We start from the raw sequence: 23046 nt of genomic DNA, 5'->3' as shown, positions 1-23046 counted from the left end.
CTTTGGAGACTTCACACAATCTTACGGTAGTAGAAACTATAGCATTGCTTGTGTCCAAGACTGACAAGGTGGAGGAGGGAGTAAATGGCTTTACTGCTGTTTCACTGAGTTGGGAAAAGAGTGACAAGTGCAGGAGGCACTGTTAATTATAATGCCTGAAGCACTGGAATTGTTAATATAAGTGCTTGACCCCAAACAGTAGGAGATGACAGACGGATACTTTTTTTTTCCCCATAAAGACACAGAAGAGGGAATATGTTTTACAAGACTAAAACTGCATGCAGTTTTTGAGGCTCTCTATACCCAGCTTTCATATCTCCTGTGGTGAACCACAGTACACTATAGATGAAATAATAGAGAAGATTCCTCTTTGGCAATATGACACAATTTCATTGCGTGTTTCTAAGTATCAGAAACAGTTGGGTTAAAAAAATCAAGACCTTTTTACAGGAGTGGTGTCTGCTGGAACATGAGAAAGGAACAGCAGTCTGGGTTCAGAAATAGTTACATGAACTCCAAGCTAGGCAGAAAGCCAACTACAAAAAGGTGCCAGCCATCTGAGGCCACTTGACACAGGACACTCGGGCGTTAAATAGCTGCAGAAAGCAGTGACTAAAGGCAGCAGTCCAAGCTGCGGTGGGACACAGGTCATATGTGGTGGCAGTGTTCTCAGGACAGAAGGGAAGACAGATGGTATTCCCAAATGGAAAGGGCCAAGGCCAGAACTAGGAAAACAGAAAGCTTTAGCTATCATCTGGCTTAACATAAGGATTCAGAAGAAGCAAGGTATATAAGAAATACATACAGAAAAATCAACCTGAGACCGTGCTTTGCAATGAAGATAGCAAAGAGTAGAAACAAATTACTTTGTTGCCATCAGAACCACTGAAGATGAACATGTGATTATGGATTTAGGGAAGACTTTTCATCTGGGGGTATGGTTTCCTCCCTCTTAGGGAGTTCCCCCGACAGGGGGAACAACTTCTGTGAAACAACACCAGCAATGCGTTAACAATTCTAATGAAAAATTACTACTCTGATTAACTGGAGATAAATGTGTAGAGCTGTTTAGAAATGGCTTGTGTAGTCCTATGTTCTGGAAGTTTTTTCCTAATACGGATCTTTGTGAGACTGACCATGGGTTTATCTCTTCCTCTGTACCTCCCATCTGCAAAAACAAGTATAGCTATCTTTTTTCTTCCCAGACATTTTTAATTCAGCCTGGTGAGGAAGGCAATACGTGACATGTACAGAAAGGACCAATGGTGCTCTAACCAGGAAGGACTTAGGAATGTGACTGAATCTTGATCTGAGGTCTTTTCTTGCATCTGTTGGTCATAATCAGTGAATTAGAACAAGCAGATTGTTAGATCCCAATCTTGTCTCCAGTTTTTAAACAGTTCACTCTAGTGTATTATAAAATGATACCAAAAGGTAAGCAATGAAAAGCAGTTTGTGCACAGTTGCAGTATGAATATAAACAGAGACAAAATTAGCAAATCAAATAGAATAAAAAAGCAGTAGCAAAGAATAAACAGAAACATAAAAGAAGCCATCTGGAATCAAAGATACTCAAATGACATGGTAGGAAACTGAGGTAGACAAAAGCAGAGATTACTCTCTTAAATGAAAGTGTTAGGGATATTATTGCTTTAATTCTCTTTGTATATGGTTATGAAGCTGCAGCTGAGAAGTGTGAGCAGTAATGTCTTTTGACAGTTACTCCAGAGGCTTCAAGTTACATGATTCCTGTATCTTAAATGAAACCTTTGTCATCCGTGGACATGTCTGTTTCCTTTCTGAAAGTGTTCCAAGTACTGACATTATGTCAGGTACATCAAGTCTGTGCCCCAATTTGTCATTACCCTGAATAATAATGCAGAATATTTGGTTTTTCTCTTCCCCATTGTGCAGATATAATTTCCATTACTAAAGATGGGATCAGCCTATCCATAGAGAAAATGAAAGATTCTATTAAATTGAAATTCAGTTCACTTTATTAATTCTGCGTTGTGTGCAAATTAATTGAATCTATCTAGAATAGCTTAATTATGAATTATTTTTTAAACTGTGGGTCATCAATAAATGTGCTTATTGTCCATTATGTGTCAGAGCACATCAACAATACACACCAACACCTTCTGTAACACCTAATAATGTTCATATTTTTAGAAAAAGTAACCCTGCAGTCACATGCAGAAAGAAACACAAGATGAGTAAGGTGCATTACAATTTTTGAAAGCGTTGATATATATAAATGATTGTAAAAGTCAGTAAAATCCTCCCATACTTTCACAGAATGAGCTAGCACTTCTTAAAATACAGCAGTTTGGGAAAAGGGTCATAAAAGCTGAAAATTCTGTCTCTTAAGTTCATTAAATGGGGTCTGCCTCATAAATGAGCAATTCTATTGCAAGACATAGGTAAAAAATAGAAGAATCTGAAGCATTAGGATAGCATTGGTGTGTTGTGTGTGTATCTGCGTAACATCAGGTGAAAATCAGTTATGCAGTAGTTAATGCCTTAAAAAAGATTCTGGAGTTAGGAAGGAGAAGAATAATACAAATTTTAAAATGAAGTTTTAAGGGCAGATTATGCATTTTCCTTTGAAACAAGTAAGGGGTAATTCCCTTGTAATTACCCAAGGATGAATTAATTACTTTCTAACAAACTCAAATAAAAACTTGACTACATAAAGCCGCCTTCTTTTTTCTTAATTAAAAATGTCCAGGAGCATTTTCATAATATGTAGATTTCTCCCCTCTTGTGAATTATTGATATATTTATGCTTTTTTACTAATATGAGGAAATTGGGGTTACAGATTCTCCCATTGATGATGCATCGTATTACGGGCTAGTCTGTATCAAGTTGTGCATCAACAACACACCTGGGGAGGACTTGAAGTGCCCAATCCTACTACAAAGGCCAGTCAACAGCTTTCTGCTAATTCTGGGTATGGACCAGACCCAAGTGCATTATGTACTTTCCTGATGGTGAACACATGGCTTGAACATGAAAGTCATTGTGCTGAGCAAGCTGTTGTTTTGACTACCAGTGATTTGCCAGGTAGCTGACTGAGAGCAGGTGAGACAGTTTCCATCTGCAGAAGAGACTCATAAATCTCTCTGTGTACTCAGAATTGCTAAAGAACTTCACAAACCTAGCTTGGAGCTCCTGCAGCTTTCACCCATACATGAAGTTGTTGGCTGCATATGCAGTTTTGAACCAAGTATTTGTAAAGAAAATGCGGCTAAAAATATGATGAATCAATGGAACAGGAGAATTTAATACCAGTAACATGCTCATGTATTTGGTTTTTTACTACAGAGTAGTACTTATACATCTACAGAATATAAAGGCTCTTTGAATGTTTCATCTCTGCAGTTTCTCTTGCACTGATTGTAATTATGCATGTTTGTAATGTATGTACATGGGAGACTATAAATATGTTATATATTTGAACAGTGTGTTGGCAATACTTTTAGATATGCATTCATTATTAGTGAAAATAATGTTAGTTTTGTGGAAGTACACTGTGTGTGCTGTTACTATTAATACTGGCTTCATTGATTATTATCTGTATTATAACATAGAATAGCAAAGGCATTAATAATGATTAGAAACTGCAGTATTCACAGGATTCATTTTGATTGAAGTTCATTTTTTAGGAATGGGCCTGTGCTGACGCTACATGGGAGTCATTAGTACAGTATTAATACAGGGCACCTGCATCACCATTAAAACTAGGAGAGGATCCAAAATTTCTCGTGTTGCCATAAATTCAGGCACAAAATGGGTGATGGGGTTGCATAAGCTATTTTAAGGGGGAGAGTTGTTTGAATTTATAGTCCCACAGGCAGGGCAGTGATGGAGGAAAAAGATTTCACTTCCTTTGAAGTCTAATTAACTGAATCTCACATGAAGGAAGTGAGTTTGACTCACTCTGAACATAATTAAGTTTTCCAGTAAACATGCTTCTCTGGTTTGGGATGCTGTCTGGTAGTGGGACATAGGGGCTAGCTATAGATGTCTTCTTTTTCAAATAGAAAGTCTTGATACATTTCTTGATATTGCTCCGAAAAATAAGAGGTCAGCTTTCAAGCGCAGGCACAACAAATAAAGGTATGGGTGTGGAAAACAGTTTTACATTTACAACATTTGTGAGGCTTTTTCAGCAGAAACTGATATTCATTAGGCCTCTTTATCATTCACCTAGACCCTATATAATTATGTGTTTAATGATCTTTAACCTTCACATGAATACAGCTTGCTGAAGCTTGACGATTGCTGTAAATTATCATTCACATCTGGTAGAAGAGAGGAAATATTACTTGGAAAAAAATACTGTTTTCTGGCTTAGAATTTCACTTCAGTTCTGTGATTTAACTTTGTAAATAGAGGATGATGTTTTAATCCTAAATCCAAACAATGAAATGGTTTTGGAAGAATGGCTCTTCCATAGGTCGTTTATTATAATATTTTGATAGTAGAGTGTAAGAACTTCAAAACCTAGAAAAGATATTTTAATCTGTCAGCCTGGATGCTCACCATAAAAAGTACATACGATTTCAGTAAATGCTATATTTATGGCTTGTTTTTTATTAAAGAAATAAAAAACCATTACTATCATTTTTCCCACTATTAATCTTTGGGTAAAAAACTGATCTTCTGCTAATCAGACTTTCAATTTTGAGATTATAAAATGCTTTTAGCTCTTTCACTTTTTGTTCAATGTTTAGCCCTTTGTTTTATAGTGTTTTAAATAGCAATATCTATTTCCTTCTTTTGATACAAAAGACTTTAACTTATTAGAAGAAACAATAGTAATCATAGACTTTTTTTCTCATTTTAACTGTTGATATCATACTAGCACTACAAAGGTTTTATAGCTCTACATTAATTTATACCAGAACTGATTTATTAACCATAACTTCTGTTAGATAATATGGGTAAAACATACTGGGATTACACTGACAGCCTCTCCTCCTTATTAACAAATAGCAAATTAGAGAATCTTTGCACATTCTCAAATATCTGTGTGGGATATCTAGTTTATCCAGCCAGTACCTTCTTAGAAATTCAGATTATAGTTTTTCACTGTAAGGCTTTGTGTAGTGGGGTAAACTGAGATGTTCCCAATTGCTTTGCTGAGTTGTGTGTGTCCAGACAATGTTGTGATACGACATCACTGTAATTTAGCTATGAATATTCTGCCAAAACCTTCATATGAAATGTTAATAATGTATAGATTTTATCCAGGGGCCAAACAGATGCCTAAAGTATAAACAATCTGTTTAAAATACAAACAGACTCTGGATAGATTTTGACAGGCTCTGGGACCCTGAAAATAATTTTTTATGTTGCTCATACCTAGACTGAGTATAATCCTGCTCATAAGGACAGTAATCTTTAAGACCAAAAAAAAAAAAAAAAAAAAAAAAGTTGTGTTAACATGTCTTACTGAGCAGACAAAACTGCAGTACCAACCAACAGGAGAGTGCTGTTAAATTAACATAATGTAAATTATGCTGATTGTTCTCAAGTAAAAGCTCATGGCAACTGCAAAAAGAAAAACAGTTTTTTGGGAAAAGGACTCAGCTGTCTCTGGGTGTCTATGTGTATGTTCATGTGGGTTGGCTAGGAAAAGTGAACTGGATTGAGTCATTCATATTCACAGACAGTTAAAGTGCTTTTAAAAAGTTGTTAAAACAATGGTTTGGTAATAGGTGGTGTGGTAATAATGTGTTGTCCAGCAAAACACAGAGGATGAAGTTACACCTCTTGTAGTCAGTGGGAGTTCTGCTGTTGTTGCAGAGCAGAGAATACGCTGGTGGCCCAGGATTTTGTATGTATAATAAACCAGATCAACTGGAAAATCAGACCGCCGTTGTCTGCTGTGCTCACTGCAACAATTTGAGATTCCTTTTTTGTAAGGTGCTGTTAACGAGTTTTCTAAGCAGTTATTCCTGAACGGTTAATTTGCAGATATAGCTCTATGTGCCCAATTATCTACTGAAGAACCTGCAGAGCCTACTTGTGGTATGACATAAAAATCTCCTTGTGGCTCGACTAGCCAGTGTTACAAGGCTTTTTTTCACACCTATTTTAATATCCTAATACAGTTTCTTATATCAAATGACAATGCTGTCCAGCCCTAGCAAACACTGCTGTCAATTGAAGAGTAAAGTGCATAACCAGCAACAATTTCTGTTGAACTGTTTGCACAAAAATGAGCAAACAGGCACAAGTCTAGTAGTAGTTGTTGTAAGTCATGTTGCAGCTATCCTAAACAGGTTGTACGTGTTTCCTTCAGACTATCTTTTGTGAGGCAGAGATAAATAATAATAAATCCAAGTTACATTTTTAATGACTTGTTATTTGCTTTTCTTTTTGTTCATATTGAGTATGTTAGATTTAACAACAAATAGAATTTAAAGCACTATTACTGTATATCTAAGATATTACCCTGTATTTTTTAATGTGTCGACACTAATACATATGGTCCACGAATTGGTGCACTCGCCCTCACAAATTAAAAATTATTGGAGATAATCTGATATTTAGTACTTGGCTCTGAGCCTACAAAAAAATAAGTGGAGGTCCTTTGTCTCCAGAGTTCTTCAGTTCAGCCTTTTAATTAACAAAAAAATTGAAAGTAAAGAAGAAAACCTATTTTTCCCATACAGTTTCAGATTATTATAATCCTAACTTGGTTTTTGAAAAGTCAAGTGCAGTCTAAATGTTATTTTTTCTAATAGGGCATTGAGGATAATGTGAAGATATGTGTAAGGGTTCTTACATTTCTGGAAACTTGCTTTAACAAAGCTTTCTTTCAGGGGAAATACATTTAGAATAAAGATCTTGGAACCTTCTAAATTCTGCTAACAGCTGAGTTATGGTTCTAAATTTCAGTGAATGCTGTCCATTACAACACTTACATAGGTGCCAGTGTTCAGACATTTTCAGTCACCTGAAAACAAACTGAAAGTAATAACTAAAACAAAGAACTAGATTAAAATAGATATTACTCTTAATCCTTCATTCACCCTTTGATCTAATAGGTTAAGGACATTTTGTGCTTGTTCATTTTGGCTGATAATAGTTCTGAAGACATTTACATTTTAGAACAGGGACTTAAAATATATATAACAGCTGCTTTTTAAATAGAAAGTCTAATTATGCCTATGATTACATTCACTTTTGATTAGCATGCATACAAATCCCTACTCTCCTTGTGTATTCAAACTGAGATATGGATCACTGGTGCTAAGATTAAAGTACAAAAGAATAGCTTGACAAAATTATGGTTAGACGAATGGAAAAAAAATTCTGACTGTAATTTTTGTCACTAAAATGCTTTTATTTTTCCTTTAAGTTACACACAGATCTGGATCCTGGCAGCAGCAAAATCAAGTATATTCTGTCAGGAGATGGAGCTGGAACCATCTTTGTGATCAATGACAAGACTGGAGACATTCATGCAATGAAAAGGCTTGACCGTGAGGAAAAAGCTGAATACACTCTAACAGCTCAAGCAGTCGACAGGGACACGAACCAACCTCTGGAGCCTCCTTCAGAATTCATTATTAAGGTTCAAGACATCAATGACAATGCCCCAGAGTTTGTTGATGGCCCATATCATGCCACCGTTCCAGAAATGTCTGTTGTAGGTACGTATGTCTAAACATCGATGAACTTTGATTACTTACAATTTCAACTGTGCCAGTATGCCATTGAATTGTTGATGAATAATAAGATATTTATTATGTTGTTAGAATTAATTTGCATATTTTCAAATCTCTTCTTGGCCAAAGCTTTCATCTGCAATGCAATAGTAGAGTCCCTTAGTAGTAAGAAAATGACTAACAGATGTATTAATGTGTCTGTCTTTGTCCAACAACACTTTAATGGGCTAAATTTATATTCCCCTTATGACGCTGTAGTTAGAGTATTGTTATTGAGAAGGATTTATCAAGATCTGTTCCAACATGACACTCTAATCCTATTGATATTTTGTTGATGTTTAATTATCTGTTTGTGTATTTTCATACACAGATGTAGCACTTGCAGTATGTTGATACATACTTATTTGTTTTCCTCTAAGTGCAACTATAATCAGCCATTGAAATGAAAGATGGTGTGTCTGGGAATTGATGGTTAGACTCTAGAGTGGACTTAACCAATTAGCCTTAGGATTTGCACAGAAGATGGAAGGGCAAAACAGAAAGCTGTGGAAAAAGATGGTGAAAAGGGAAATTAACTCTGTGAAAGGGAGAAAAAGAAAGGAGTAGGAAATAATCTTCTTAATACGTTTTACTTATATTTATTCATTTTGTTGGATTAATGTGAATCTATTTCCTTATGGGTTAATATATTAGATTTTTTTTTTCCATAGTCTATCCCTTGCTCTGTATCTGCAAATGTAAGTATGTACTTACAGATGTACATAATTATGTATTCGGGTCCTCAGGTTGTCAGTCCCTACCGATACATGCATATGAAGTGCAGGTGATATTTATCTGTCACTAAATCAAAAGGGAAGCAAACCCATCAAACCAAAAGAGTCAATTTCAGGGTAATATAAGAATTCAGTGTAAGCAAAGGCATCAAAATCTGGCCATGAAATAAAGAGTAAATTCTAATGTTTGCTAGTATATTGAGGATAATGTGCTTTTCAGCTATTTGTCTACATCTGTCAAAGCAAGATAATTGAAGGAGTTCCAAGGCACTTTGTAAAATAACACAGCGTCCTATCAGAAAGTTTCAAAAACACCATTCTGTCTCATTTAGTTAAAAAAAGGAGGAATGTGAGGAGCCAGAACCATCCCCTCACTCACTTTCAGTACAATACATTGTACTAGGTCATTTTCAAATGTAAGCTGGTGTGCTGACTAGATGGTGATACCTGAGGCTACATTTTTTCGTCAACACTTCTCCAACAGATTTTCATATCTTGGTTGCATTGAATTGCTTGTGCTGAAACAAATATGTGAATTTTCAAGCCTGCATGTCAGTTCTTTTACCATAACATAGGTTTAATTTGTTAAGTTACTTTTAATTATACAGCAGCACAAACATAATATGAACCTACTTTCAGATGATATTTTTTGCCAAACTTCAAGCAAGAAAATGGCTTAATTAAATAAAATAAATTTAAAAAAAAAAAAAAAGAAAATGAAAGGAAGGAGTAGGAGGAGGAGGAAGGGAAATTGAAGGCAGTTAATCCTTATTTGAATGGGACTTTTTTGGTCTTCTAGGAAAAAAAGAGAAGATATATGCAGGCAAGAAAGATGGTTTGTGATCAGAAAGGTTACTATAAAAATAATTTATATCTCTGTATATGAGCAATATTTATAATTCTTAGTAAAGACATTGCCCCTATCCAAAGAGGGAAAGTTGAGTTTGAGAATGTTACTCCTTCACTAATGTTGTTACTATTTCCTTCTGTCTTCCTCTTTTAACTCACAGGTAGCAACATCAAGACCTGTACTAAATGATGCTCTGTAAATTATTTTAATTTTCTTTAAGTTTTGTTAGTCCTCTTAAAATTACTTTAACTCCTCTATAATGTTTATAAGAAAACTGTCTTCTTTCAGAGTTCAAGGAATTTTTTTTTTTTACACACTAAGAGTATTTCACTTTCATTATCCACTTATTTAATTCCCCTTAAAGAGATCTCCACCCACTGCTAATTTCAGCCTTGACATTTCTACAACACAGTCATTACTAGGCAGTGTTCTTATTCAGGATAAAACAAAGTTTTACTAAACATCTTCTTTCCTCAAAAGGCTTATACCAATACTGACTGCTCTGAAACAGAATAGGAACTCATATGCTATATATATAGCACTTATGTAATGAGGATGCAGTACAAGGCATTTTATTTTTGGACCTCTGTGGAAAGTAATGCATAAAACACAGATGAATGCATTAACCTTTCATTATTCTGTAATGTAATGTTGAGGTTCTAAGACAATGCAGTTTTTCTAGTAGGTACATTACAGACTGGTCCTATGTTCCTTGCTATAAGAGATGTATTATATGGATGTCAGTGGGTTTTTTGCATGACTACCTAGAACATGAATGATACACTATGGGGGTGTGAAAACTGCAAACTGTACGTGCAACTTTCTGTATGTGATATGTATGAATGTGTGTGTATGCCAATATATGAAATTATCACATGTATATGGCCACAATCTAGCCTGTTCGATTTTTATGTTATGTATCAGTGGTATCTGGAAAATCCTGCTTCCCTACTAAAACAAAAGAAAAAGGATTTGCATGGTTTTCCTCCCACTACTTGGTGCAGAAACGATTAGGATTACACCGTGTTACCTCTGATAGGAATGATGCTCACTTTTCAGCTGTCTTCACAGAACGCACACCCACGCACGTACTGAGTGGTGTGTATCGTCACTGTGTTCAGAGCTAGTTTGAAATAATTTATTTCTCTTTGAGGAAAGAGAGAAGCACATTCTAGAAAAAGTTTTGAGAACTAAATTGAATTTTCCCTTATATCATCCTTGTGTTCCTTTCTTTCTTTTATGTAATTCCTATATAATCTAACATAGTAAGCCCTGTTCCCCAACTCCAAAATGAAGAATTTGCTTGTGAAAGCTAATAGTGTATATGGAGAATATGTTCTTTTCTGAAACTGAGCACTTTAATCTTTTAATTCTAATATTAATTTTCTTAAGGAATTAAAGATCAAAAAAAAGAATTGTGGAATCACTTCATTTTAACAGTATTGCATTTCACAAATAGGAAATAATTTAATTTGTCTGTAAATCTTGTTTAATCACTTTTAGATGTAAAGGGACACTGGGAATGAAGCCCAGTTAAAACCTTTTAAAAAGAGATTGAGCTAAGCTTCCGGGAGGAAGAACCCCTTGACTGTGGGTTTTTTTTTTCCCATTTGTCTACGAGGTCTGTATATATGTCTGCAATGAAGATAGCATATTATGTAAATGAATGAGCAATCTTAGAAGATCCACAAGGGTAATTGGAACTGGTCCTGTAGCTTATTTAAAGAAAAGGGAAAAAAAAACAACCTAAGAAAAAAACCCTACCACCCCCCTGGAGTATGTTCTGTTTCTGTGTTGGCTTCTCAGCTATGCACAGATTCACGAATTCCCTGAAAGCATGCTGCAGAGGTGATAATGGGGGAAAAAGTGGATATTGTCTCCCAACAGTATAGTTTTGGGATTTTTTTTCAGGAGAGGAATGAGGAGTGAAATTTCTTGATTTTGTTCTTAGTGAAGCCAAGAGTGTTTAGACAGCTAGTGTCATGTTGAAAGACAGAAGACGACAGAAGTAGAGTGACAAATGTGTTGGTGAAATAAAAAAGGACACAGATGGAAAAAGAACAAAAGCCATAAGGGAAGAGTATTCTCTCATAGTTTGCCTGAATTAAGGTAAACAGACAAACATTAATAAGCTCCAAATATTAAGAATTCCCCTGACAGTCATTAAATACCCCATCTTAAAATACACACAGTGGAATTCAGTCTGCCATTGCTCTAGAAATGCTTTTGCCTTTAACACTTGAAAATACTAACAGTGTGCAAAAGCTTAGATGAATATTTTTGTCCTTAAGTGCTTCCATGAAAACTATTTACTGGGGGGAAAAAGGATTTAGGCTTTCAGTTGAGTCAGAATATCAATTTCCAATTTTGGCACAAGCACATCTGCTTAGCAATATTTTCCTTTGGATCAGAGTTTGCCCTTGATTACACCACTGTAAATAAGAAATCATTCAATATTTTTTTTTTTTTCCTTCCCAAAACCAGGACAGTTATTTAGTATAGCCATGTATAGTGGAAGTACACTCTACACAGTGTAGCTTTTCTTTACAGTTCTCTGAAAGATATTAGTTCTCTTCCAGTTACAAATTGTTTGCAGAGGGACAAAATCTGCTGAATATGAAATCAACACGCAATGTCTGATATGAATAGTGATAAAATAACTTGATAAATTAGAAAGTTGCGATAAAAACCTGACCTGAAATGTTATCAAGATCAACCACACTGTGTTACTGGGTTTTTTTTCCTATGTATGCATTGATTTTTAAGGCACTGAGCACGACTGTTAAATCAATGATAGTTTGTCACAAAATTGTAGAGTAAAAGGACTATATTACTGGGGTCAACTACAAATTAGCCCAAAGGGTAAATGCAAAGGGAGTGCAAAAGCTAAGGAAAAAACCAGCAGATGTTGTAAAATATGGCAACAATGTAACAGCTGTTAGAAAATGTATATCTTCATGTTGTCTTGTTCCTCCACTTGTTCATTTTGTGCATAATCAAATTCACTAGCTGTGGTACTGAAGAGCATATTACGTGAGAGATTTATTTAGTGAGTGTGCATGTGTTTAAAATCTTCTGTATATTCTGCATGACTGAGACACAGTTCTAAAAGCAAAATCATAAGTAACCTTAAATGATTGGTTAGGATATATTCAAAACCAAGACAGTCTTCTCCTTAATTTGACTTGTTATTGAGCCTTGAAAAAACATATTTCTGAGTATGTGCTATTATTTTTGTACTTTCCATTTCTCATGAGGTCTGACTGAAAATGTCATTATCTTTTCATACTGTTCTTAAATGACCATTATGAACTCGAGGACCGTGGATGAAGTTACGATATTGCTCTTTAGGGGTTTATTATCTGACCCTTTAGTTGCACTGACCTATATTGTCCTGAGTGTACTAAAGTAGTTCATTGACTATACAAAATTGCTAAAATCAGTGGGATTGCTCAGAATCTTTGTACCAATGGCAGCAAGTACTTGAATGATCAGGTTCTGAAGTCACTGTCTGTATCTTAGAAAGAAGCCCTAAATTATGCGTGCAAAGTATGGAGCTATTAACGTGTAGTGGTTTCTTAGGCAAAAGCTGCATTTTTCCTCTCGGTTAACTGTCAGCAATTTGTCACAAATTCTCCATTTTTTTGCACACATACATTCCCTTTGCACAAAGGAATGTTGTTTAAATGACACATAGTGAAGATAAACTCCTCAGGAAAAAGCCATTTGGATCAGAATTGAAGTCATAGTTCCTTATGGAGTTCTGCAGAGAGATATACATCTTCCTATGATGTTCCTGTTTCACAGGATGAGGACAGACAGACATACCTCTATGTTGATCATATGAGGGCAGAGCAGAGAAAATTTTAGCAGTCTTAGGTCCATGCTTGTCTAGTTCTAAGTAATCTATAAGAATCTGTCCTGTTGTTTTTCCAGATGATTCTTGTCTTAGTCACAAACATCTTCTTGTTGCAGATACTCTGCTTCCAAAATTCTTTGTGGTTACATTCATTTGTACATATCAAATACATGGTTGTATTTCTGTTCTGTGACTATATGAAAATGAGTCTTTGACTCACGTTTCTGCTATGTTCCCTTTTGGTTACAAGTTTCAATCTACTCTTAGTAATGATTTTTCATTATTTTCCCAAATTTAAATTTTGATGAAAACCTATATTTAAAACAGTGGTAGGGTTTTTGTTTTGTATGCTTTGAAAGCATGCCATTTCATTTTTCTGAACAGCTATGCTAGTGACACAAGCCCATTTGTTGGCCAGTAGATGATGCCGAAGTGGAAAACAGACAGTTGAGAGGAAGTAGACTGATACAGATTTCTGCCACGCTGAGGATCTATGAAATGCCACAAAGCTGGACTGGAACTTACTCTCCCTTTTTTCAGTTGTGGGAAATGTTGACAAGTTCTAATGACAAGGTAGAAAGTCCTACATCAGAAAATTAAATTTGGTGTGGTAATATTTTCAAAGAAACTTTTATTAATATAACTTAAATCACTCTGCTAACACAAAAGATTTAGCTTTAGAACACTGGGGACCAATACTTCTCAAGCTCTGTTAATTCAGATGACCTGTATTAGTCATCTTTTTGATGGACACACTTGACATTTGGGAAAATGAGATTCAGATCCAATTCAGAATCCATTTTTTTCTGACACTGGTCATTCCCCACCCTGCCTCGAATTGTTACCTCTGTCTTGGTTTAGTTGCTGATTCTGCAGCACTTAATGTTTCTTCGTGAATACAGAGAAGCAATTGCCTGTGGAGCTGATGTCAATACGGCTTTCTCATGAATCAGCCGGTAGAGTACTGCTGGGCAACTGATTCAAGTGTGCCCTTTCCCTGGGGCCCAAATGGTCTCTGCTGCCATATGCTTGCTCCGCAGTGGCCTGAGGGGGCAATATTTCAGAGTCTGCTTTTGCAACCTGAATTACAGTTGCTGGCATTATAGGCTTCACTCTACCAAACAAAGCAAGCAGAGCATCAAAGCTGCAAGGTAAACGAGCCGTTTTCTGTTCACAACAGAAAGTTATAAATGTAAGAATTTCTGCAGTAAACATCCAGGGCTACTTTATTATTTATTTATATTTTTATACAATACACCTGAGCATAACCTGAAACTTCCATTGAAATCAACAAGCCTTACAGTACTCTTTTTTTCCTGCTTGGAAATATAGTATACAGTGGTCATCCAATTTTATTGTCTTTGCCTGGGGACCTCACAGAATGAATGCTGATGAAATAGTCAATTGATTAGAGACAAGTAGTCTTTCAAAAAGTCCTGAACAAAAGAATAGCTATTTTCCACATCTCACAAATATCAATTAATATTCTATAGTGAGGGTGATATCTAAAGGGAGAATAAAAAAATAACATGAAAAGAAAACATAATTCTTTCAGGCAAACATAAAATATATTTTACCCCTTCACTCTTGCCTGTGATATTACAGACTGTATTCTAGTCCTAACAAACAGCCACCCAGGGGAATTTATAAAGGAATACCTGCAGGCTCTCTAATGGCACCATCTTATAAGTTGCAGCAAGAAAGAACTGCCAACCTTAAAACTGAAAAGGTGGTGTCCTTTCTTATTAGATTCACACAAGCTAACTCCAAGCAGTAGGTAACATCAGCACGGATAACTGCCAAAGAGTTATCGCTAGATCTGAATATATATTTCTGATGTAAAACATTTTTGTTTCCAATAGATCATGTTAAAGAGGCAGCATCAGAGTTTGAAAACAATTAGTTTATGCACCAAAAAAATGTAAAATATGCAGCTTATTAGATTTCACAGCCATGCTTCCTACAGCCCTCATTATACAGCTGTAAAATGCTGAAGGCTGCCAGCTTGCTCCATTGTCTGTGGGCTGTACAGAAGGCATTTTTCTCCTGTGCATAGCAAGCACCTTTCATACTTCTGCAGTTACACATTTGCATACAATATATTTTTCCCATTTCCCTCACATGATAAAAAGTCCTTAAAATGACACATGAACAATCTGAAAACACTGTTGTGTTACATGTGGTAGGTTATTCAGTTGTTCAGAGATTTTGACTCACACATACTGCATGATATTCACATTTTTTAAAGATTTCATTAACTTTCTAAACTATCTACTCTAAACATTGCATTAAGAAATATGTAACATTTGGAAGAAACAACTCAGATTCCTCTTCTGCTTATGGAGCTAAACCTGACTTAGCAGATCAAAGGTATACGAAAAGATTATTTTCCTGGTGGAAACAGGAAACAGTTTCTTGCATTGTCCTGCATGATACTTCATAATTTATTGTAGTGGTTATTTCCTACTGTTGATCAAGCTGCTCTTGTTTGACTCTTTCAGATCCCTTTATCAAGTTAGATTTTTCAGGTGTTAAAACTTCTGGTTTATACTATCAATTCTCTGGGGCATCATCTGCCATTTCCTGTAGGTCTGTACAGTACTGGGTTCTCAAATCTCTTTTTCTGTGCATTTCAGTGACATTACATATGCCTACTTATATAAAACAAACCAGCAAAACAAACAAGTAATGCTTTGTTACTCTAATCTTTTAGATTAGTTTTAAAAAACTGAATATGAAATATATCAGTTGTAGTTTATTTCAGGAAGTGTATACAATTGTCTATATGGGTATATAAGCGCACATAGGTTTTTATATATATGTTTGGAAAATAATGTAAGTGAAAACAAAAGTCTTGCAAGATTTGTACTTCTATATGTTGGTGTGGAGCTTACATGCTTGAAGTACCTGGAGGGTTAGTATTATAGACTGGTATGGCCTATTTTGAGTACATACACATAAGAGAGCAGTCATATGATTGAAATCTAGGCATTCACATTAGCTGGCTAATTTAATTTGGATTCCTTTCTGGTTAACCAAGAAAGAAGGATCCCATGAGAGGACAATTCTGCCTTCCTCCCTTAGAGCAGAAAGCTAGTTCAACTAGGTATCTAATTTAGCCAGTTGAGCCTAAAACTGAGTTATATGAATAACCCTCTCTTCCTTCTTCCTTGCCTTAATCATCATAAACAAGATCATGACAGCATCACAGTATTTCACTACTTAGAGTCAAATAAATTACAGCTGGAAAAGACAAATTACCTTATTAGTTAATCTTCCTGTCTTTCTAGGGTTTTCCCTTAGAATACATTATCTAGCATTCTATGCAACAGAGTGAACTCTTCAGTGAGGAGGATTCTGTTATTTCCCTTGGGGTGTTATTCCTCCTTGTACAATTTCTCATTGTAAGGAAGCTTTTGTTGTTGTTTTTCTCTTTGCAGAAGATTAAGTGAAGTCTTGCATCTATCTGTGTATTTATATGGTTCTCATCACCCGCATATCAGTATTACATCTGTAAAGTACACAAATTTTCTTTCTCACTTCTTCCTCTAGGAGTGGCTGTATACAGGATTCTACTATAGATATAGCAGAATACATTCTGGCCTTCCTGTCTCTCTAGCATGTCAAGCACAAGTTGCCCATTTTTCCTTTAGTGGACCATTCTGGCCTATATCTCTACCCCTTACCACTGCTTAGGATGTTATCTTTCACCTCCATTAACTTTTTGTCACTGAAAGGGGTCCAAGCAAATACTTTTCTATTTTTCACATGCTTTCCTTTAAGTGTGGGAAGATCTCCGGAAAAAACCCACACAAGACCTCTGTCATCTGTTCTCAAAGCAGTCCTTAAAACTTTTCCATGATGCCTACGTACTGTAGGCACTGTGGGGTAGGTGTGCTAACCTGACAGCAGGTAGGTCAGGCAGCAGCACCACTGTGTGCTGACAGCATTGCTTCCCAGGATGGTTTACATCCTCTTGTCATCTCCTTGTCTCTCTTCAGTTGTCTGTCTGCATTTGTCTTTCCAGGTACTTGGCTTTTGGAGTCTTTGGGGAGAGGATTTTCTTTCATTGTGAGACTTGATCCACATGTTGCTTTTAGAGCTTTGGCAATAAAGTAGCTATTAATAATAATAAAAATACATTCAAGTATTGATGTAGAAGGTAGGCGTGGAATAATGTACAATCTGCAAAAGAATCCTGAAACACACATACACCAACATACCTGCATATATATGCATGTATATCTACCTAGACAGCAAGCTGTGCAATTTAAAATACCAATAATAATATTTTATGTGTGTATTTTGCATATGTTAATAAGTTCTGAAATGCATTACAGAGATTTCTATTCCATATACATTTTCTTTATTTGGTTAGTGAAATCTCTAATTCATAGGTTTTGTGTTTAGAAATGGTCTCATATAGAATAATACAGGATGATAAGACTTAAAACTATGTTTTTGTATTTAAAAAATCAGCAACAATGAAAAACAAATACGAATAAGTTTCTTCAGCTTTGAGGCACTAATAATTTACATGTCAAGAAGTTATACAGGTTTTTATGAGATTATTGCAGTTTTATTCAATAAAAAATTGTTACCATGACAACAACTGTCATGCTACCTGTGAGATTATAGCAAAGAAGGACAGTGAAGAAAAGGCTTCATTTTGGAAAGAATGCTTATCTGACCTGCTGAATACAAACAATGCTTTGCTTTGACCACTACTGACTTCACGGCTACTATCAGCCAAACTCAAAATCTAGCTAGAGATTTTGAAGCACAGTGATCCTCTTAGAAAAACAAACCAGTTGGTAAATAATGGTAGGTCTTTTTCATGCAAATATATTCTTAATGCACTGTCAGATTGCTAATCAGATCTTCTGAATGAAATGGAGATTTAAACCTGTCAAGATTTTGAAGAGTAGGAAAGAAAGAGGAAGGGTGACCAAAAAGGGAATCAGAAAAGCAAAAAAACCCAGAAGTCTTTGGGAAAATGAGAAAACATGGTCCCACTACATTGCATTATGGTCACATTTTTATTTTTACCAGTCACTGCAATCTTTCAACAAAATGGTTGCTTCATTGAATATGGATACATGTAAATTTCTGGCACTGACTATGCGTTACCTCCTCTAGAACATACAAGTTTGATTTTTTTTTTTTCAGTACGCACATTTCACTGCCACACCAAAAAATTCTCTTTTCTACTCCCTGTGGCAGCATATGCATTTTTCTCTCTGACTAATGTGCAGAATCTGTACCCTGACTTGCACATTAAGAACACAGCCAAAACAACAGAAGAGCACTAGCTGAGCACACATCTTATTTTTATGATGGCTTTTAATCTTAGTTTGCCAGCAAACACAGGCTTTCTTACCTAGCCATATAAAAATACTTTTATTGTTAATTGCATCTCTGATTGCTAGCCTGTTGCAAAGAGAAACTATGAAACCTGACACTAACAGAGTAAAACAATCAGCAATGGTTAACGGCTAAATCACATTAGAAGTGTTCATTAATTAAAATCTGTTGAATCTCTTTGCAGTCCATATTTAATTGCAGCATTATTAACATTGCAAAAGTGTACCTCAGAAAAAGATGCAGAAAGTTTTTTAACCAAACATCTTAAAATTTGCCTCATCTATTGAAAAAATTATTTTGTTTTACATAAGCCAATATTAGGTACATAAAGAAAAAAAGAAACAGTGATTATGTTGTTGGGCCAGATTATATAAAACTGCTATATTATTGTAATTAGGACAACAGTGACTTGAACTATAATAGTGGCTTTCTTGTAAAAATGGCAGCATTTCAAATTTATAGTCTCTAGTTAAATGAGTTTGTTGTAGCATTGACAAAGAAACAAACACAAGCCAAATGCAGTCAAAATTAAACACAAACAGAAACCTTAGCTGTTTATTTGCTGGGTAGAACCCAGAATGTTTCTTAATAAATGCTCTTCCCTGCATTCTTTACTGCCTTTTCAATGAAAAATTTTTATCTTTAAAACTTTAAGCACATTATGCATCTAAACAGTATTTATGTACATGTAGTTTATAACTGCAGTGTCTGTAGTGGTGTAAAACTCTACTTAAATATTGATAATCCAAAACTCTAGACCAAAGCATGGAGAGTTCTGCTGTGTTTGGGATATTGCGTAGAGAACAGTCACGGTGGCTGCGAGTTCCTTTTCTTCTGCATTACTTTTCACCCTCAGGAGTCTCTCTGCTCTCCAAATCTTTTGTTCATGCTTAGTTGAAAAGGGCTCTGTCACTTTTGGGATAGGTTGCTACTTCTACTGGACCCTTGGCATGTTGCAGTGGAACCAGAGCAGCACTGATGTAGCAACATCGTCTGCAGCTGTAGAGGGGACAGTTTGCTCCTTTATATACTTTTGATTTTCAGTGTGAACATATTAATGTGGTATGTTTCACACCTGCAGATTTGATTCAAGGCATAAAATAAAATAATTAAAATTAAAGGTGATAAAATTTGAACTATGTAAAAGCTTAACTAATTTCAGTAGTGGAAGTAATTTCTTTAATTTCTGTTTCATGACTGCTTACATCTTTCATAAACAATTTTCATCAATAAGATTGGGAGCAAATTACTGAATTTGGCAGACCTTCTCAGAACTGTGTATGATGGCCGGAAATGAAGTGCTAAGTGGCAGAGACTGGCAGTGTAAGAAATTGATTTCTAGGAGCTGGGAGAGTATTTTATTTTTCCTTCCCTTTCATTCGTTCTATTAGGTGAGATTATAGTCCCACTTCAAGTGACCTGTAAGGGAAAGAAAAAGAAGGGTATGCCATTTCCCCCCTGCTTTTGTGTATATAAACAGTGAATGGGAATACTGACTATTACATATGTATTTTTAATGTATGTATAAATTTCAGAAAAACTTGGAGCCTCAATAAGTGATTAAATTATTTTATATCACAGGAAAAAAAATCTTGAGCTAAGCATCAGGACTGGAATCAGTGTTAGCCACTGCCTCTTTTTATTAAGGTGTATTCAACTTTAATGTCTAATGAACACTTGGGATAAAGGATGAGTTTATCAGAGAATCAGCATACCCATTTAAGTTTTGAAATCTTGAAATAAATATCATTAAAAGTCTTCAGGAATTCTCAAGTGCAATAAGGAAAGAATAGATGTTATATATCAAATCTTTCTAAACAAGCAATGTAATTATTTCTGAAGTCCTTTGAAATGAGAGCCAGCTAGGCAAATCAAACACAATCTCAAAGAAGTCAGCAGTTTCACTTCTTTATTTTCCTTTGTGTATAAAGTATATCATGGAAACAAAATGGAACAACCTAGATAAAACATTCTTACAAAAATTTTCACTGTTCTGTGATGAGCCTTATCTTATTGTCCCATTGTCTGATGTTCTGCACAAACCTCTTCTGTCTTAGAAGGTTACAAAACAAAAGTTTTATGATAGCAGCCATGTCACCTGGTATTTCAGTTTGAATCTAGTTGAAGAAAGCACTGACCTTTGCATTCATATTTGGTATCACACATGGGACAGCAGCTGTGAACTGCAGGGAACATCCTGCTGGGATGGTGGGGCTATAGCCTGAATTCTGCAAGAGGTTAGGGGTACAGCTTGGCTGAGGGATTGCTTTCTGTAGGAACAACAAAACAGAGAACTTGCAACTTGTGTATGAGTTACAGAAGGTGAGCCAACAAAACTTAAATATGTGCGACAATTCTAATAGCTACATCTTTTCATGCTTTGTAACTACTGTGGGCAAACCACAAAGGGTCCTTTTTGTTCCTCTGTTGCTGCAACATCCAAACTCAAGCTTCCTGAATAGTTCCTTGTCATTGTTCCCTATTTCATGTATTTTCTGTAGCCTATGCCATGGCCTCTGAGTGTGCCCCATGGTTGCTTCCCTGTTACTGTTTTTATTCTCCTGTATGTGAAGGAGCTAATTCAGGATATTGTCTATAGGCTGAGGCTGCTGTACTTGCTACATGGCTGGGGACCACAATTGTGTCATCTATCCCCTTGATCATTTTCACTCTAAACCACCAGGCATTGTCTGTTAGCGTCTGGATATACAGCAAAATTTGTAATTGGTCAGACAACAAATTTCCCATGTTAATTCCTTACAAACCAACCATCAAGTTGAGGATAAAGTCCATTTCTCATGCCCAGTGGCAGGTTAAAGATTATTATATCAAAGGTTAGATGTGATCACCTTTCAACACCAAAACCAGTTAAGCTTCATAATATAAACAGCTTACATGTTTATAAGAACAGGTTCAGCAAGCATCTGTCAAAAGTAGAAGCAACATAATATTCATCAGCATTGCATTCCTCTTCCATGTGGTATGCATTAGCTGCAGGCCACGTGGATTCTTCTGGACCCTGCTGAGCAGCAGGATTGATGCTGGTGGGGCCCTGTCCTGCCAGATGGGGCCATGGTAGAGCTTGCATGGCAGCCAGCTGATTTGCTTCCCTTCATTGATGTTCTCCCCGTGTAAAAATGCATAAATTTATGCCAGTAGCCAAAATAAGTGACCAGTACAAGCCATAGGCATTTTTTTCTCTAGTGAGATGTATTCTGCAACCCGCATTCCCTTCGCTGGGAATTATCCCATTATTTCCATTCAACAAACCTGCTGCACCTTCAGGAACTGCAGAAGTTCCACTCTATAAGTGAGGTGTTATCCATCTCTCTAGACACTCCCAAATCCTGCTAGCCCCATATCTTGCCTTGATGTTCGAAGTGGCCAGGGGGGGAAGCCTGAAATGGAAGCCATTGGGTGGTATGTAAATTGTCTCTAAATATGCACACATTCCTCTAAATAATTTGTATGTGCTGTAACAAACAAAACTGCCCAAAGCCATAGCAGCAATGTGCCATGCAGAGAAAGAAGAAAAGAGTGTGCAATGCAAGAACATGCCAAAGGGATCTCCTCCCCCTTTGGTTTACTGTTCCTGTCCTGAAGTGACATGTAATTTGGATTCAGCAACACAGCAAGTGTGAGAAGAAAGAGGAGGCTATTTTTATTGGCATATCCAGAAAGGGGGGTATTTTGGTGGGTACTATAATTTTTTTCTTTTCTGAACATAAGAAACATAATTCAGCCCTTAGCCTCTCTCCTACTCTTGCTTGCTCTCCCTCTGTAGCTACTGTCTTTATTGTTAGCCTAATTAATGTCATCATTATATTTTTAAGTCATCTAAAAAAAAAAAAGTCTCTGCAGCAAGCTTAATGTAACCAACTGAATTCCATTTGATTTTGCTTCTTACAGAAATGGCAAGTGCTATGTGGCCTAAGAAATCAAAAGGGCAATTTCCATAATTTTTTCCTCCAGTTTTTTTGGTCAGAGTATGGAATTTAGAACTTTGGCTAGACAATAGCCCCCTCAGTGGCAGAGACTCTTTTTAGAGACAATAGATGTTGTCCTAACTCTGTCACTGTGGCCACATCAAACCATTATTATGGCTGCAAGCCAAGAGAAGAAAAAAGAATCCTTTTTATTATTGCTTTTCTATGCAGTCTCTATAACTTGGCAAGGTTCTTTCAGATGTGATTTTGCAAACCTTAAATGCAGCGTATTGTATTGTATTATTAACCTTGTATTTTGTATCCCTTTGATATGATTCCTTTGCAAATGCTTGAACTCTACAAATATCTATCAGGTAGCTTTAAATGCATTCTACAAAGAAACCTTAAATAATACAACTACTAAAAAGGTTTTTCTTTTACCCAGAAATTCAGTCTGCTGGCATATATCATCTTGAAGGAAAATGTCTTGTTTGTGTTTCACAAGTAATGTTTTACGTTGTTAATGATGGTTTTTCTTCTTTTATTATTGTCATACAACTCACAAGGAAACTAATTTTTGTTTCAAAT

General features: G+C 35.9%; 1 protein-coding gene across 4 annotated transcripts in view; it reads left to right on the top strand.

Annotated features, from left to right (window-relative positions):
- CDH8 (cadherin 8) overlaps nt 1-23046 on the top strand; it is a 244333-nt gene that overhangs the window by 138871 nt on the left and 82416 nt on the right. For all 4 annotated transcript variants that reach the window (XR_012625090.1, XM_074839548.1, XM_074839549.1 and 1 more), the window contains one exon: nt 7377-7671. Coding sequence is in view for 3 of the 4 variants with exons in the window: in XM_074839548.1 (XP_074695649.1) it covers nt 7377-7671 (295 nt within the window). In the remaining variant the exon portion in view is untranslated. The remainder of the gene's footprint in view (nt 1-7376; nt 7672-23046) is intronic.

Source organism: Strix aluco, chromosome 14, assembly GCF_031877795.1.
Source record: "Strix aluco isolate bStrAlu1 chromosome 14, bStrAlu1.hap1, whole genome shotgun sequence".
Lineage (NCBI taxonomy): Eukaryota > Metazoa > Chordata > Aves > Strigiformes > Strigidae > Strix > Strix aluco.
The sequence above is the reverse complement of the archived record's forward strand: the minus strand, read 5'-3'. Positions and strand labels throughout refer to the sequence as shown.